General features: G+C 46.9%; 1 protein-coding gene and 1 long non-coding RNA gene across 2 annotated transcripts in view; one reads left to right on the top strand and one right to left on the bottom strand.

Annotated features, from left to right (window-relative positions):
- Positions 1-217: 217 nt before the first annotated feature.
- Positions 218-6612, bottom strand: LOC311599834. Its single transcript, XR_014780015.1, has 3 exons — positions 6488-6612; positions 5534-5686; positions 218-1924 (listed from the first exon to the last, which is right to left on the bottom strand). It is a non-coding gene; the product is annotated as an uncharacterized lncRNA (long non-coding RNA).
- Positions 6613-6810: 198 nt separating this feature from the next.
- The window catches only part of LOC311599833 (regulatory solute carrier protein family 1 member 1-like), a 43330-nt gene continuing 37028 nt past the window's right edge, over positions 6811-13112 (top strand). Inside the window, exon 1 of the mRNA XM_084785892.1 lies at positions 6811-7192. Coding sequence (XP_084642018.1) covers positions 7055-7192 — 138 coding nt within the window. The 5' untranslated portion in view covers positions 6811-7054. The remainder of the gene's footprint in view (positions 7193-13112) is intronic.

Genomic DNA, 13112 nt, shown 5'->3' with positions numbered 1-13112 from the left:
CTCCTGCCTCTACCTCTGGAGTGCTGGGATACAGGTGTGCACCACCATGCCGGGTTTGACTTTCTTTTTTGTTGTTTTGTTTTTCTTTTTCTTTGTGTTTTGGTTTTTCAAGAAAGGGTCTCTCAGGCCCAGCGTGGTGGCGCACGCCTTTAATCCCAGCACTCGGGAGGCAGAGGCGGGCGGATCGCTGTGAGTTCGAGGCCAGCCTGGTCTACAAAGTGAGTCCAGGATAGCCCATGCTAACACAGAGAGACCCTGTCTCAAAACAAACAAAAAAAGAATAATTCTTGTTCTTACAGAGGACCTGAGTTCAATTCCCAGCACCCACACAATAACTCACAACCATATGTAATTACAGTTTCAGGGGACTTGACTTCCTCATCTGACCTCTGAGTGTACAAGGCCCCAACATGGTGCACATAGATAATACATACATACATACATACATACAACATACATACATATGGGCAAAACAATAATAAAGTAAGTAAAACAAAACAAGACAAAAATCAGTATGTATCTCTCACTGGCCTGGAACTCACTATGTAGGCCAGGCTGGCCTGGAATTCCTAGAGATCCACCTGCCACTCCCTCTCAAGTACTAGGACTAATGGCATGTGCTACCACACCAGGCTTTTAAAAAGTCAACTATTTATTTATTTATTGTTGTGACCAGTTACCTAGGGATGCCAACTTAAAGGAGGAGCAATTTACATTGGCTCATGGTTAAAAGGTTTTGGCCCAAGATCTATATATTTTTTCCATTAGCAGGGGTGATGTGGTAAAGCATAACACTGTTGCATAAAATGGTTATTAATGTTTACTGTTAATCCATATAATTATTATGGTGTTATCATTTAACCTGCTATAATGTCAATAGAAGACACAGACACCTCTTAGATCTTTAATATGCCTACACACTGGCACCGAGCAGAAACTAACCCTTAAGCTACCTTTTACCTCCCAGCCCCACATCCCATGCCATGGGTTCTAACTGGTTTTATCTGGGCTACTCCCCATCCATCATATCCACAAATACTTCCCAAGCTTTCCATCTGGGCTGTTTCCCTCCCTCGCAGATGCTCAGAGCAAGCTCCTCCCTGCCACGTGGTTCTTCCTTGCGCTAACCCAGGGTGGTCTCTCTCCTTCCTCCTCCTCTTCTATCTTTCCTTGTTCTCCTCCAGTGATGCTTCTGTCCTCTAAGCCGTTTGAACCTTAGCTCCAGCTACCTCATTTCTGTCCAACCCAGGTACGAAGGCAACTTTGGGGTGGGGGTGGGGGGAGGGGAAGCAATTAACATCTGAATATGTGGTGGCTCTAGATCAACCACCACAAAACACCACAGAGGCAATAGCATGTGACAGAGAAAGCTGTTCCCCTCTTGAAAGAAAGCTAGGAAGAAGGAAGGGAAAGGGGGTGAGACCAACCTGGGACAAGCTACACCCTTCAAAGGGATGACATCACCAACTCACTTCATCCCATCAGGCCCTACCCACTATATGCCAGCATTCCATTCAGCTGTGAGTCCAAAGCGACATGAACGCACGACTGTGTCATTTCCCCCAAAGGCCACCACTGAACGTGAGCCTTTAACAGTTTGTGAGGACTTCATTTATACATCCCCCTGCCCTCTCCTGCACTTGCCGCCATACCCACCCTAGTGGGTGGTGCCTGTTTGTGCTTTTAATTCACAACTGCATTTTATTAGTTGTCGATTCTGGGAGCTGGAAATTCAGAGAGCACAACATACAGAGGAGACGGCTCCGAGATGTCTGGAGCCTCAGCTGGAAAGCCTCAAGGGCTGTCGATGACTCAGTGGTGAGGGCTGAGTTCTTCTGGAAGTTTCTAAACGCAGATGCTTGCTAAGTCTTCCTGGTGAGCAGCTGTTGCCTGGAGAGTGGCTCTGTGTTTTCTTCATGGTGGTCTCAGAGAGAGAGAGAGAGAGAGAGAGAGAGAGAGAGAGAGAGAGAGAGAGAGAGAGAGGATATGAATGTGGACTTCCCCACTGGATCCCAAGAGGGGATTGTTTAAGAGAACCAGGTTAAATCCAAGTTGCCAATCAGACCTCAGCTTAGAAGCCATACAGCATTACCTACACAGAGTCAGTCTACACACAATTCAAATGCAGGGACTTCCACCCGCCCCGGTCAAACTGGTCTCAAATCATCCTTTTAGCTGAGAATGGCCTTGCTCTTCTGCTCCTCCTGCCCCTATGGCAGCGTGCTGGGATCACAGGCCTGTGTGCCCTTGCTTCAGTGTATGCAGTGCAGGAGGCTGAAGCCAGGGCTTCCCGCGTGCTAGGTAAGCACTCCACCAGCTGAGCCACAGCCCCACTGCTTGCTACCTTGTCTTGAGACACAATGTCAAAAGTTGGTCAGTTGCTGAAAACGGGCAGTCCTTTCAATTCTGTCTCCTGAGTGTTGGGATTACACACATGTTCCACCACATCTGGCTCACATATCATTTCTTTCTGTTTATTTTTTTGTTTTGCTTTGGTTTTTGTTTTGTTTTGTTTTGAGACAGGGTTTCTCCGTGTTAGCCTTGGCCGTCCTGGACTCACTTTGTAGACCAGGCTGGCCTTGAATTTACAATGATCCACCTGCCTCTGCCTCCCAAATGCTGGGATTAGAGGCATGCACCAGCTTCTTTTTGTTTATTTTTAGACTTCTTTATTTTATACGTGTGTGTGCATGTGATTGCATGTGTGTATGTGCACCACATGCATGCAGTATCCAAAGACACAGAGGAGGACATTGGATCCCGTGGCTGTCGCAAAAGCCACCCAATGTGAGTGCTAGGAATTGAATCAGGATCTGAAAGGTGGCACATGTCTTTAATCCCAGCACTCAGGAGGCAGAAGCAAGCGGATCTCTGTGAGTTCGGGGCCAGCCTGGTCTACAAAGTGAGTCCAGGACAACCAAGGCTACACAGAGAAACCCTGTCTCCAAAAACAAAAAACAATCAAACAAAAAGAGCAAGAAGAGCTCTTAACTACTGAGCCATCTCTCCAGCCCCACACCCCACTTCTTTTATTATTTATTTATTTGTTTATTATTTATTTGTTGGCTGGTTGGCTAGTTGGTTTTTCTAGACATGGTTTTCTATGTAACAGCCCTGGCTGTCCTTGACTCACTCTGGAGACCAGGCTGGTCTCAACTCACAGAGAGTTCTAGGGTTAAAGGCGTGTGCACCACACCTGGCCACACCCTACTTCTGATTGGGAGGAAAAGCATATAGGGCGGGCGTGATTGTTATGGCCATGTTCAGAAAAATAAGTTCTTGCAGAGCCAAGAACCTGAGCACTCGTAGCAACGACATCACAGAGAGGCTGTGGGGAGGGCTCAGCCACGAAGAGCGCTTGTCCTTCTTGTAGAGGATCCAGGTTCAGTTCCCAGCTCACAGCCAACGGCAACTCCAGTTCCAGGGGATCAGATGCCTTCTTCTAGCCTCCAGGGCATCAGCAGACACATGATCCACACACATACATGCAGGCAAAACACTATACACTTAAAATTATGTGTGTGTGTGTGTGTGTGTGTGTGTGTGTGTGTATGTTTCAAAACTCCATCTCAGCTGATCCAATACCACTCTCAAAGCCTCTTGCATTTGGCTACTACGCTCTAACCCTTCTCTGCTCTAGAAAACATCAGGTATGGTTTTTGTTTTTGTTTTTTTCTTTTTTGGCTTTTTGAGACAGGGTTTCTCTGTAGCCTTGGCTATCCTAGACTCCCTTTGTAGACAAGGCTGGCCTTGAACTCACAGTAATCTGCTTTCCTCTGCCTCGAGAGTGCTGAGATTAAAGGCGTGTGCCACCATGCCCAGACCCATTCTGTATGTTTTACCTAGTAATATCCTCATCCTCTTTTCCCTGACCGTGTCCATTAAAACTTGTAGAGACTGCTAAACACCTGCTTCCCTAGCCTCTCTTATAGCTGCTCCACACAGGTCTGTCCAGTAAGATACAAGCCACAAACTGGTTGACTGACTTCTTGGCAAGCTCCAACCTCAGACAAGAAAATGACTCACGGTGTGGAGACTCCAGCCACACCACAATCGTTGGGGAAAAGCCAAAAGAGTTTTTGAATCCTTAGAGATCCTTGTACCATTGAGCCACTGAACCGGAACAGCTGCCCATCTGAGAGAAACAAATCTTCATTTGTGAAAGCCCCAGATAGCATCTGCCAATCCAAACTCAGAAGCTAGAGGACTTCCTTTAGATTAGTAGGAATGGCAAGTCAGGTGTAACAGGTTTATAGAACGCAGAGTCGGGGTTTCCAATAAAGAAGGCAGGGAGAATTTGGTCCCAAGTGGGTGAGTAGAGAAAGGCCATTGAAACTGGGAAACAATTGGAGTTGTATGAAAGGCTCTCTATGTGACTGATGCTTTCAAGCCAGCATGGTGGTGCAATGCTTTAATCCTAGCACTCGAGAGGCAGAATCAGGTGGATCTCTCTGCGTTCAAGACCAGCTTGCACTACCTAGTAAGTTCCAGGGTTAGTGAGACCCTCTCTCGAGACAGTGTCTGTGTAGCCTTGGCGGTCCTGGACTCTTTGTAGATCAAGCTGGCCTCAAACTCACAAAGATCCACCTGCCTCTGCCTCCTGAGTGCTGGGATTAAAGGGGAGCGCCACCACGCCCGGCTGAGCTGGCTGCTCTTCCAGAGGCTAGGGCCAAGTTTAATTCCCAGCACCCATATGTCGGCTCACAACTGTCAATGACTCCAGCCCTAGGAAACCTAATGTCCTCTTCCCCCTCACCAGCACTGTACACAGTTGGTGCACTGACAAGCACTCAGGTGCAACACACACACACACACACATATACAATTTAAATTGCCTTTGAGACAGGGTTTCTCTGTGTAGACTAGGCTGGCCTGGAAATCACAGAGATCCACCTCCCTCTGCCTCCCAAGTGCTGGGATTAAAGGTATGCACCACCGTCACTGGTCATCTTAAAATTTTATATATTTTTCTTTCTTTCTTTCTTTCTTTTCCCTTTTTTCATTATTTATTTATTTATTTGTGGTTTTTCCACACAGGGTTTCTCTGTGTGGCCTTGACTGTCCTAGACTCACTTTGTAGACAGGGTAGCCTTCAACTCACAGCAATCTGCCTGCCTCTGCCTCCCGAGTCCTGGGATTAAAGGCAAAATTTTATATTTTTAAATGCACAATTCATACAACAATAATATCTTGATCCGATTAAATACCAAGCCACAAGGTGGTCATCTCTTTCAGATGACACCATTGAAGTGTGAAGGTCACCAGAGTTCACATCATGAAGGGCATCTACTGTCCTCAACAACCTTCTTAAATTTCCTAACTCCATTTTTGTTGTTGTTGTTGTTTTGTGTTTTGGTTTTTTTTGTTTTGTTGGTGGTGGTTTTGGTTTTTCGAAACAGGGTTTCTCTGTGTAGCCTTGGCTGTCCTAGACTCACTTTTGTAGACCAGGCTGGCCTCGAACTCACAGAGATCGGCCTGCCTCTGCCTCCTTGAGTGCTGGGATTAAAGGCGTGCACCACTACGACTGACCTACCTCCATTTTAAAAGGCTCATTAAGCTGTTTTCATTACAATTTTTCTTTTGTTTGCACAGTGGCTGGTCTTTCTGTCACTTGGTCTTGATCCATCTTCGGGTCTCAGCTTCTCTACTTCTGTCTTTGTAAAAATCTGCACCCATCAGTTCTTTTCTGCAAACAGGATCAAAGTTTTTGCAGCATCCACAGCCATCCTGTTCCCTATTTCCTTCCTGTTATGCTAGGGGAGGCTGCCCGATTCCTGGTGCCAGGAGTGGAAATCCTCGTATTTGCAGTGATCATCCATCCTAGTGGGCCCTGAGGAGTTTTTGGATTTTTACCATTCTTATGCCGTGGTCTCTATATATCTCCTTATGAACTGGGTGGCCACTGAAATAGCATATTTACCTTTTTTTTTTTTTTAAGGGCAAGGGATTGAGTTTTGTGAGTGCTAGGCAAGTTATCAACGAGCTATTTAGCAAGAACCTTCTCAAAATAAGTTGTTCAGACTGGCCTGGAACCCATATAGTCCAGGCAGGCCTTGAACTTGCCAGCCTTCTGTTTAATGCCCTCACCTCCACCCTCACCCGCCCCCCCCCCCCCCCCCCGTAGCTGGGATTACAGGTTTGTACCACCAGTCCCAGTATAACAAATAGATTCTAAACTGTGCCCAGTAAAGGCCCTGTGCTGGATGCTGCAGTTGCTAAGGCTGGGAAATGGATGCAGTCTGAGAGTGAGGTAACTTATGACAGAGGGGAACTGAGTGGTGTGGGTGCCAGTAGCACCGAGGTGGAGGCGCACTGCACTGGGCCTCCGAAGGCGGGGATGGGCCCCGGAGCACGGCAAAGGTAGTTCTAGGGATCAAAGTAAGGATTTGAGTTTTCGTCCTACGTCCATTACCAAGACGAAAACGAATTAATATTACCGAACGCCAATTTCGATTTCGAAACATCTCTTTTAGGAAGATCTGCTTACTTAAGTCTCCCATAGCAGATGGAGAGTTAAGGGTGAGGACTCAGACTCAGTGTCTTTCATCTATTTTTATGTCCGCCCCAAACGCTCAGAAGGTGCCTGTTGGATGAATAATTTGGGATTGTAGAGTACTCCCGGGTTAGGCTATTAAGGCAACCAGCCGTGGGGGTCCCCCTCCCACCCCCACATTCCTCCCCGCAGCTGGCCCCCAGCCCCGAGCCCCGCCCCGCGCGTCGCGAAGGCGGCCGTATCCTAGAGCGTTTTACGGCAGCCGCGTTGCGGCGGGGCGGGGCGCCGGGCGGCCCGTGCGCTTGACGGCAGCCTGTGGGAGGCAGGCCGGGCAAGCAGACGGCCTCGCAGGCGGGTGGCGGCGGCCGCGCTGGCTGCTGAGGGCGGGAGCGAGGAGTGAGTCACTGCGCGCGTGTGAGGGAGGGAAGGAGCGAGCGAGCGAGCGAGCGAGCAGCCCGCGCCCGCCGCCCTCCCGCAGCTCCCGCCTGGCCCCTTCGCCGCCGGCTGCCCTTCGCCCAGCGCCCAGGCCGGGGCCAAGCCGAGCCGGGTCGGGCCCGGGCCATGCTGCTCACCGTGTACTGTGTGCGGAGGGACCTCTCCGAGGTGACCTTTTCCCTCCAGGTCGACGCCGACTTCGAGCTGCACAACTTCCGCGCGCTGTGCGAGCTCGAGTCCGGCATCCCCGCCGCCGAGAGCCAGGTACGCCGGGGGGTGCGGGGGGTGGGGGTAGGCAGCGAGCGGGGCCTCCAGCCGCTGCCGGCCGGGGAGTTGGGGGGCGGCGGGGGCCGAGTCCTGCAGCCGCCCGTAGATGCACCCGCAGCAGCTTAGAGGGGCACGTGCACGGGTGGGCAGCCCTCCCCACCTTCTGGCCCCTCGGGAGCCCTGGGTCCTCATCCCCTGCTTCTCCAACCAGAAATACCAGTTTGGATCACTGGGAGATAGGCACTGGTCTGAGGTTTGCTTATTGGGACCCAGTTCCTGCTTCAGTTTGCGCAGTTTACCTGGGAGCATGCAGATTTGCAGTCGAAAGTGATGGGGGGGGGGAAAGTTTGAGACTCGCTCTGCCTTTGACGTCTCTGGCAGTGCTTCCTTACGACATGCGTCTCTGGTTAATTTAATTTTATTTCTTTTAAAAGTAATGGTTAGGTCACCTCGGTCTGTCTGCTGCTCTCAGGCCAAAGTTCTCCTCCTTTCTGGTCCCAGTACAGTTGGGTCAGTTCAAAGGTCTCTCTGCTTTCGAAGGATATTAGCTTGAAAATGGCCTACCCTCTGAAGACCTTTGAGAGACTCGGTGGCAAGGAGCTCAGCCCGTCTTACGTTTCTAACAAGAAAATGTAGTCTCAAAATGGTTAGGAGCCCTCAGTAGTCTTCCAACATTAGGTGGACTACTCTGTACCCTTTACATTAGAACACTTAAGAATTTTTTTCCAAAATGGGCCTCGCTGGGCGTAGTCTAAACATCAGAAAATTAGAGACGGCTCCCAAGGCCCCAAAATGTAAATCTTGATTTCCTTCTGCAGTTATGAAATAGTTCCAAAAAACTGTTGCCCAATTACTGCTTGTTCTGTCCTGACTTATGGTAAACATGTGTCAATATTTTGTTCAGAAGTATGATTCCTTTACACAATATGAACTTTAGAACCTTGGGATACAAGGTCTCTGGAAGGATCTATTTTAGGTGTCACTCAGATGCAGTCTGGCAGAAAGCTAGGGGATAAACAGTTTCCCCAATTTCCATAGAAAAATCGACCCACAAAAACCCAGGACCCAGTTCCTGTTGGTCAGTCTCATATTCGCTGCAGTAACAAACCAGGACTGGGGGGGAGGGGGGGCGGCCAGCCTTTTAGAGGATTGCTTGATTTTTTTTTTTTTAAAGGCAGGGTCTGAACATATAGATCAGATTGGCATCCAGATCTAAACTCACAGAGATCCCTGTTGACGATGCCTTCCAAGCCTTTGGATTAAAGACCTGAGCCCATCACAACCAGCTGTTTTTGGTTTTGGGAGCAAGGTCTCCACTGTGGGGCCAAGGTTGGCCTCACACAGCAGTCCTGCTTCAGGCTCCTGTACTGCGGGGATTACAAGTATACACGACCATGCCCAGCTTCACTTTTCTGTTTTCAAAGTTTTTTTTCAGTTCTTTTGTGTTGCTGTTTTGATTATCCAAGTTGTAATTGCCAGCTGATTGGGAATAATTTTAAGTTGAGTTTGTTAGTGGGGCTTGAGATTGAACAGAGGTTGGCTTTTTTTCTCTTCCTTCATTGTGTGTGCGCCTGTGTGTCTGTTAGGCAAGCATGCTACTGCTGGGTTATATGCCGCCTTCCCGGCCTATAGCAATCAAATGTCTGTTTAAAAAAAAAAGTAAATTAAAGGGGGTATTAGATTGAATGAGAATTGTATGGTTAAAAAGGGCACCAGTTTGGAGTTTTTAGGGGTACTATATGAATAAGTAGGCTGGCTTTAAATTCTTCCTTTGCTGGCATCAACCCAAATTAGTATACAGAAACCTGGACTCCCACTGCTGTTAAGCTTGTATTAAATAGCTGTAAGCAGCACCCTGTTTTTCAGGTTAGTGCTGTTGGCTCTATGTAACCTGACAACTTAGTGTCTATTTTAAGAGTTGATTTTTTTAAGTGGGGGTTCACTTGTCTAGTTTACTGACTAACCCCCTCAGGCAGAAACAGGATCCACCTCAGACACTTGAGTCACTTCCTTTCATTGGATCATAAAAGTAAACATTATCATTTTTTGGGTTTTTTGTTTTTGCTTTTGTTTTGTTTTGTTTTTTTATTCACAACCATTTCTTCTTTGAGCTCCCCAACTAGTTTTTCTGATTTGTCCCCTCTCAGATTTCTGTTTACTTCACTTAAGCTTTATTTCTTCACCTCCTGTTTCTCGCTCCATTTCTTCAGGAGCCTTTCTTGCGTTCCACAACACTGCTGTCCAAACTTGTAAGCATCTAAGTGCTTGGTTACTGAATCCCACTTGTGCTGAGATGGAGTGTGTTCCACTTTAGTCACATGTGCGCAAGTGAAGATGGTTTCTGTTCTAAACTTACTATTCTCATGATAGAGCTACTGTACCCCTGTAAGTGAAGTGTTTCAGATCATACTCACAGTACCTTACACGTAAATGGCTGGTTTATGTGTGTGCATATTCTGTTGTATGGTCTATAGCAGTTACAGCTAACAGGTATTCTTCATGTGCATCTACTATATATCAGTCACATTATGTACATTAAGTAATAATGTACTTTACAAATCGATATGAAATAGAATTCAAGAATGATAAGCTAAGCCAGGTAAGAGTGATTGCATGCCTTTAACCTCAGAATTTAGGAGGTAGAGGCAGGCAAATCTCTTGAGTTCAAGGTGAGCCTGGCCTACAGATCAAGTACCAGGACAGTCAGGGTTACACAGAGAAACCCTGATTGGGGATGGGGGAAGGGGGTTAAAATAAAGATAAATAAACTAGGATGAGTGGAGAGGAGATTGAAGAGACAGGCCACAGTTAAGAGCTATTGTTGCTTTTATAGAGGACTTTTTTTTGTTTGTTTGTTTCTTTTTTCAAGACAGAGTTTCTCTGTGTAGCCTCGGCTGTCTTGGACTCACTTTGTAAAACAGGCTGGTCTCGAACTCACAAAGATCCGCCTGCCTCTGCCTCCCACAGTGCTGGTTATTACAGGCGTGCGCCACCAGGCCAGGCTTACAGTGGACTCTTAGAGAAGTTTGATTTCCAGCACCCACATGATGCCCCACAACCATCAATAGCCCTGGTTTCACAGGATTTAACATCCTCTGGCCTCTGAGAGCACCAGGCATGCACATGATACATGAGTATACATGCAGGCAAAGTACACAAAATAAGTCTAAATTAAAAAAAGAAAAGAAAATTCTCATGCTTTCTGTTTCCTTCCTATACCCTTGAAGAATTGTCTTGTGTGCCTGTCCAACACGGGAGTAGTAGTTTGGAACTCCATCTTTCATCACCATCATCTGTGCACAAGACGCTTGGAAAAGGTGTTAATTTTTTAACAGCTCTAGTCTGATTATAGTAGTTCTAATGGGATGACAATAAATTTAAAATAGAAGTCATCTCCACTTGTGCTGTTCAGTCTCAGTGCAAGTGTGGGCTTGGGAGCCACAGGGCGCTGCTTTGATGCAGGCTTGGCTGGGCCTACTTCAAAAATTATTAGAATTTAGCCTCACCAGGTGTGGTGGCTCATGCCTTTAATCCCACTGTGAGTTCGAGGATAGCCTGGTCTACAAAATGAGTCCAGGACAGCCAAGGCTACACAGAGAAACCCTATCTCAGGACGAGGCGGGAGGGAGAATTTAGCTTCACATTTAATTAATGTCTTGATACTTTTGGAACATAATTTACTTCAGTAGGTGACATGAAGCAAAAGCCTGTACAGAATGAAGGACCATCAATGAAAGGCATGTTTAAGTGGCAACTAACTATGACCTTGGAAATGCTACTTTGCACATAGCCTATGTGTGACTTACCAAAAAAATGCTATTTTAAACCATGGAAACTGAAAGTTTCTATTGTGGCTCGTTTTGGTGTGTTTATTTCCTTAAGTAATTTTTTTTCTTTCTTCTTCTTCTTCTTCTTCTTCTTCTTCTTCTTCTTCTTCTTCTTCTTCTTCTTTTTCTTTTTTCTTTTTCCTGGTAAATGGGTAATAGTCATGAAAACACAGAAAAGAGTAAAGAATGATATCACTCATTTATCCTCATAATCCAGAGAGAACTGCACACTGAGTGTTAGTTAGTTTCAGTTTCAGTTTTGGTAATTGTTTGTTTGTTATTTGTTGTTATTTGAGACTTACAGTTCAAGGACAGCCTGTTCTCCATTTCAGGTTTCAGGCCAGCCAAGGCTACATACTGAGGATCTGTCTTAAAAAACAAAAGTTTTTCTTGGGGTGCTGAGCATGGTGGCTCATACTTAAACCCAGTAATTGGGAGGCAGACACAGGTGTTCTCTTAAGTTCTTAGCCTAACCTAGTCTAAATAGGAAATAGTGAGGTCTTGTTTCAAAAAACTTAAGAGCTGCCGGGTTGGGGATAGCTCTGTAAAGTGTTTTCAGAGACCAGGAAGCTTTAGGGAGGGGGGTTGTTTCCAGACAGGGTTTCTCTATGCAATCCTGGCCGCCTTGGAGTTCATTCTGTAGACCAGGCTGGTCTCGAAACCACAGAGATCTGCCTGCCTCTTTCATGAGCATGAGCTACTATGGCAAGACCAGAAGACATTTGATGTCATGCTTAAAGATTTGGAGTTGTATTAATGAGTCTGTTACCAAGTGTTGTTAAGGTTCGAATCGTGTCTTTAGAGTGCTCCTCTTTGCAAATACTAGCCATTGCACCAGTCCTGTAGATTTACACCTGAAAATAGAGATTTTTCTTGTATTCTCCCCTGAATGGCAGGGCTCAGGTTTTCCATACTAGCTTTTGAGACGGGTAGCAGACGTGATAGGGAACTGCACCAGAGCCATTACCTGCTAACCTTTTGTTTGCCTGCTAGAGACTTGAAGTCATTGATCTGGTCATTCATGTTGAGTTGGAAGATGATATGAGTTTGTTTGAGACCGGCCTCATAGAGCTCAGTCTGGCCTTGAGCAACTTAACCCTCCTGTCTCTGAGTCCCAAGTGCTGGGATTGCAGGCTGTACCATCATGCCTGGCCTATAGGGTGATTTATTTAAGTAATACTACCTTTCTTGAACTTCTTTGATCTAGGGTCTCAATAGCCCAGGCTGCCTTAACCCCAACCTTCCTCCTTAGCCTTCTGTGTCGGGATTAGTGAAACACACCTCCAGATGTATATATGACAGCGTTTTCAGAGACAGCTGCATCATGGGGATCTGCCATAACCATGCGTTAGCCAATTGTTTGATGAATTCATAGTATGATGGAATTATTGAGAGGTGTGGAGAAGGTGGGGCCTGGAGAAAGAGGGTCAGTGTGTCCTTGGGGTGTGTCTTCCTGTGTCCTCTTTTGTTTCTGGCATGCCCTGATGTGAACAGTCCTTTGCTGTTCCCTCCTGACCATAACCCAAATTCTCTGAAATCAGGGCCAAACAGGCATCAGTGCGCAAGTAACTAATTCAGCCATTTTGAGGAGATGGGATCAGATATTCTGTAACTTGTATACGTGCCTGGTGCCAGTGACTGTCGGGAGCGTACTACTTTGTTCTTGATGATATCGCCATCCCATCCCACCACCCTCTTTTCTCTCTTGTAAAGCTTTTAGCCCAGGCTGTCCTAGAACTCTGTGTAGACCAGGCTGACCTCAAACTTAGGGAAACATAGAAATCCACTTGCCTCTGCCTCACAAGTGCTGGGATTAAAGATGAGTGTTACAGCCGGGCGTGGTGGCACACGCCTTTAATTCCAGCACTCGGGAGGCAGAGGCAGGCGGATCACTGTGAGTTCAAGGCTAGCCTGGTCTACAAAGCCAGTCCAGGACAGCCTAGGCTAACACGGAGAGACCCTGTCTCGGAAAAAAAAAAAAAAGATGAGTGCTACACTGTTGGGCGTGGCAGCACACACACTTGGGAGGCAGGCAGTTGCATCTCTATGAATTCAGCACCATCCTGGTCTACAATTCGAGTCCTGGACAC

Source organism: Acomys minous (genome assembly GCF_964271855.1).
Source record: "Acomys minous genome assembly, chromosome: 6".
Lineage (NCBI taxonomy): Eukaryota > Metazoa > Chordata > Mammalia > Rodentia > Muridae > Acomys > Acomys minous.
This window is presented reverse-complemented; position numbering and strand designations above follow the sequence as displayed.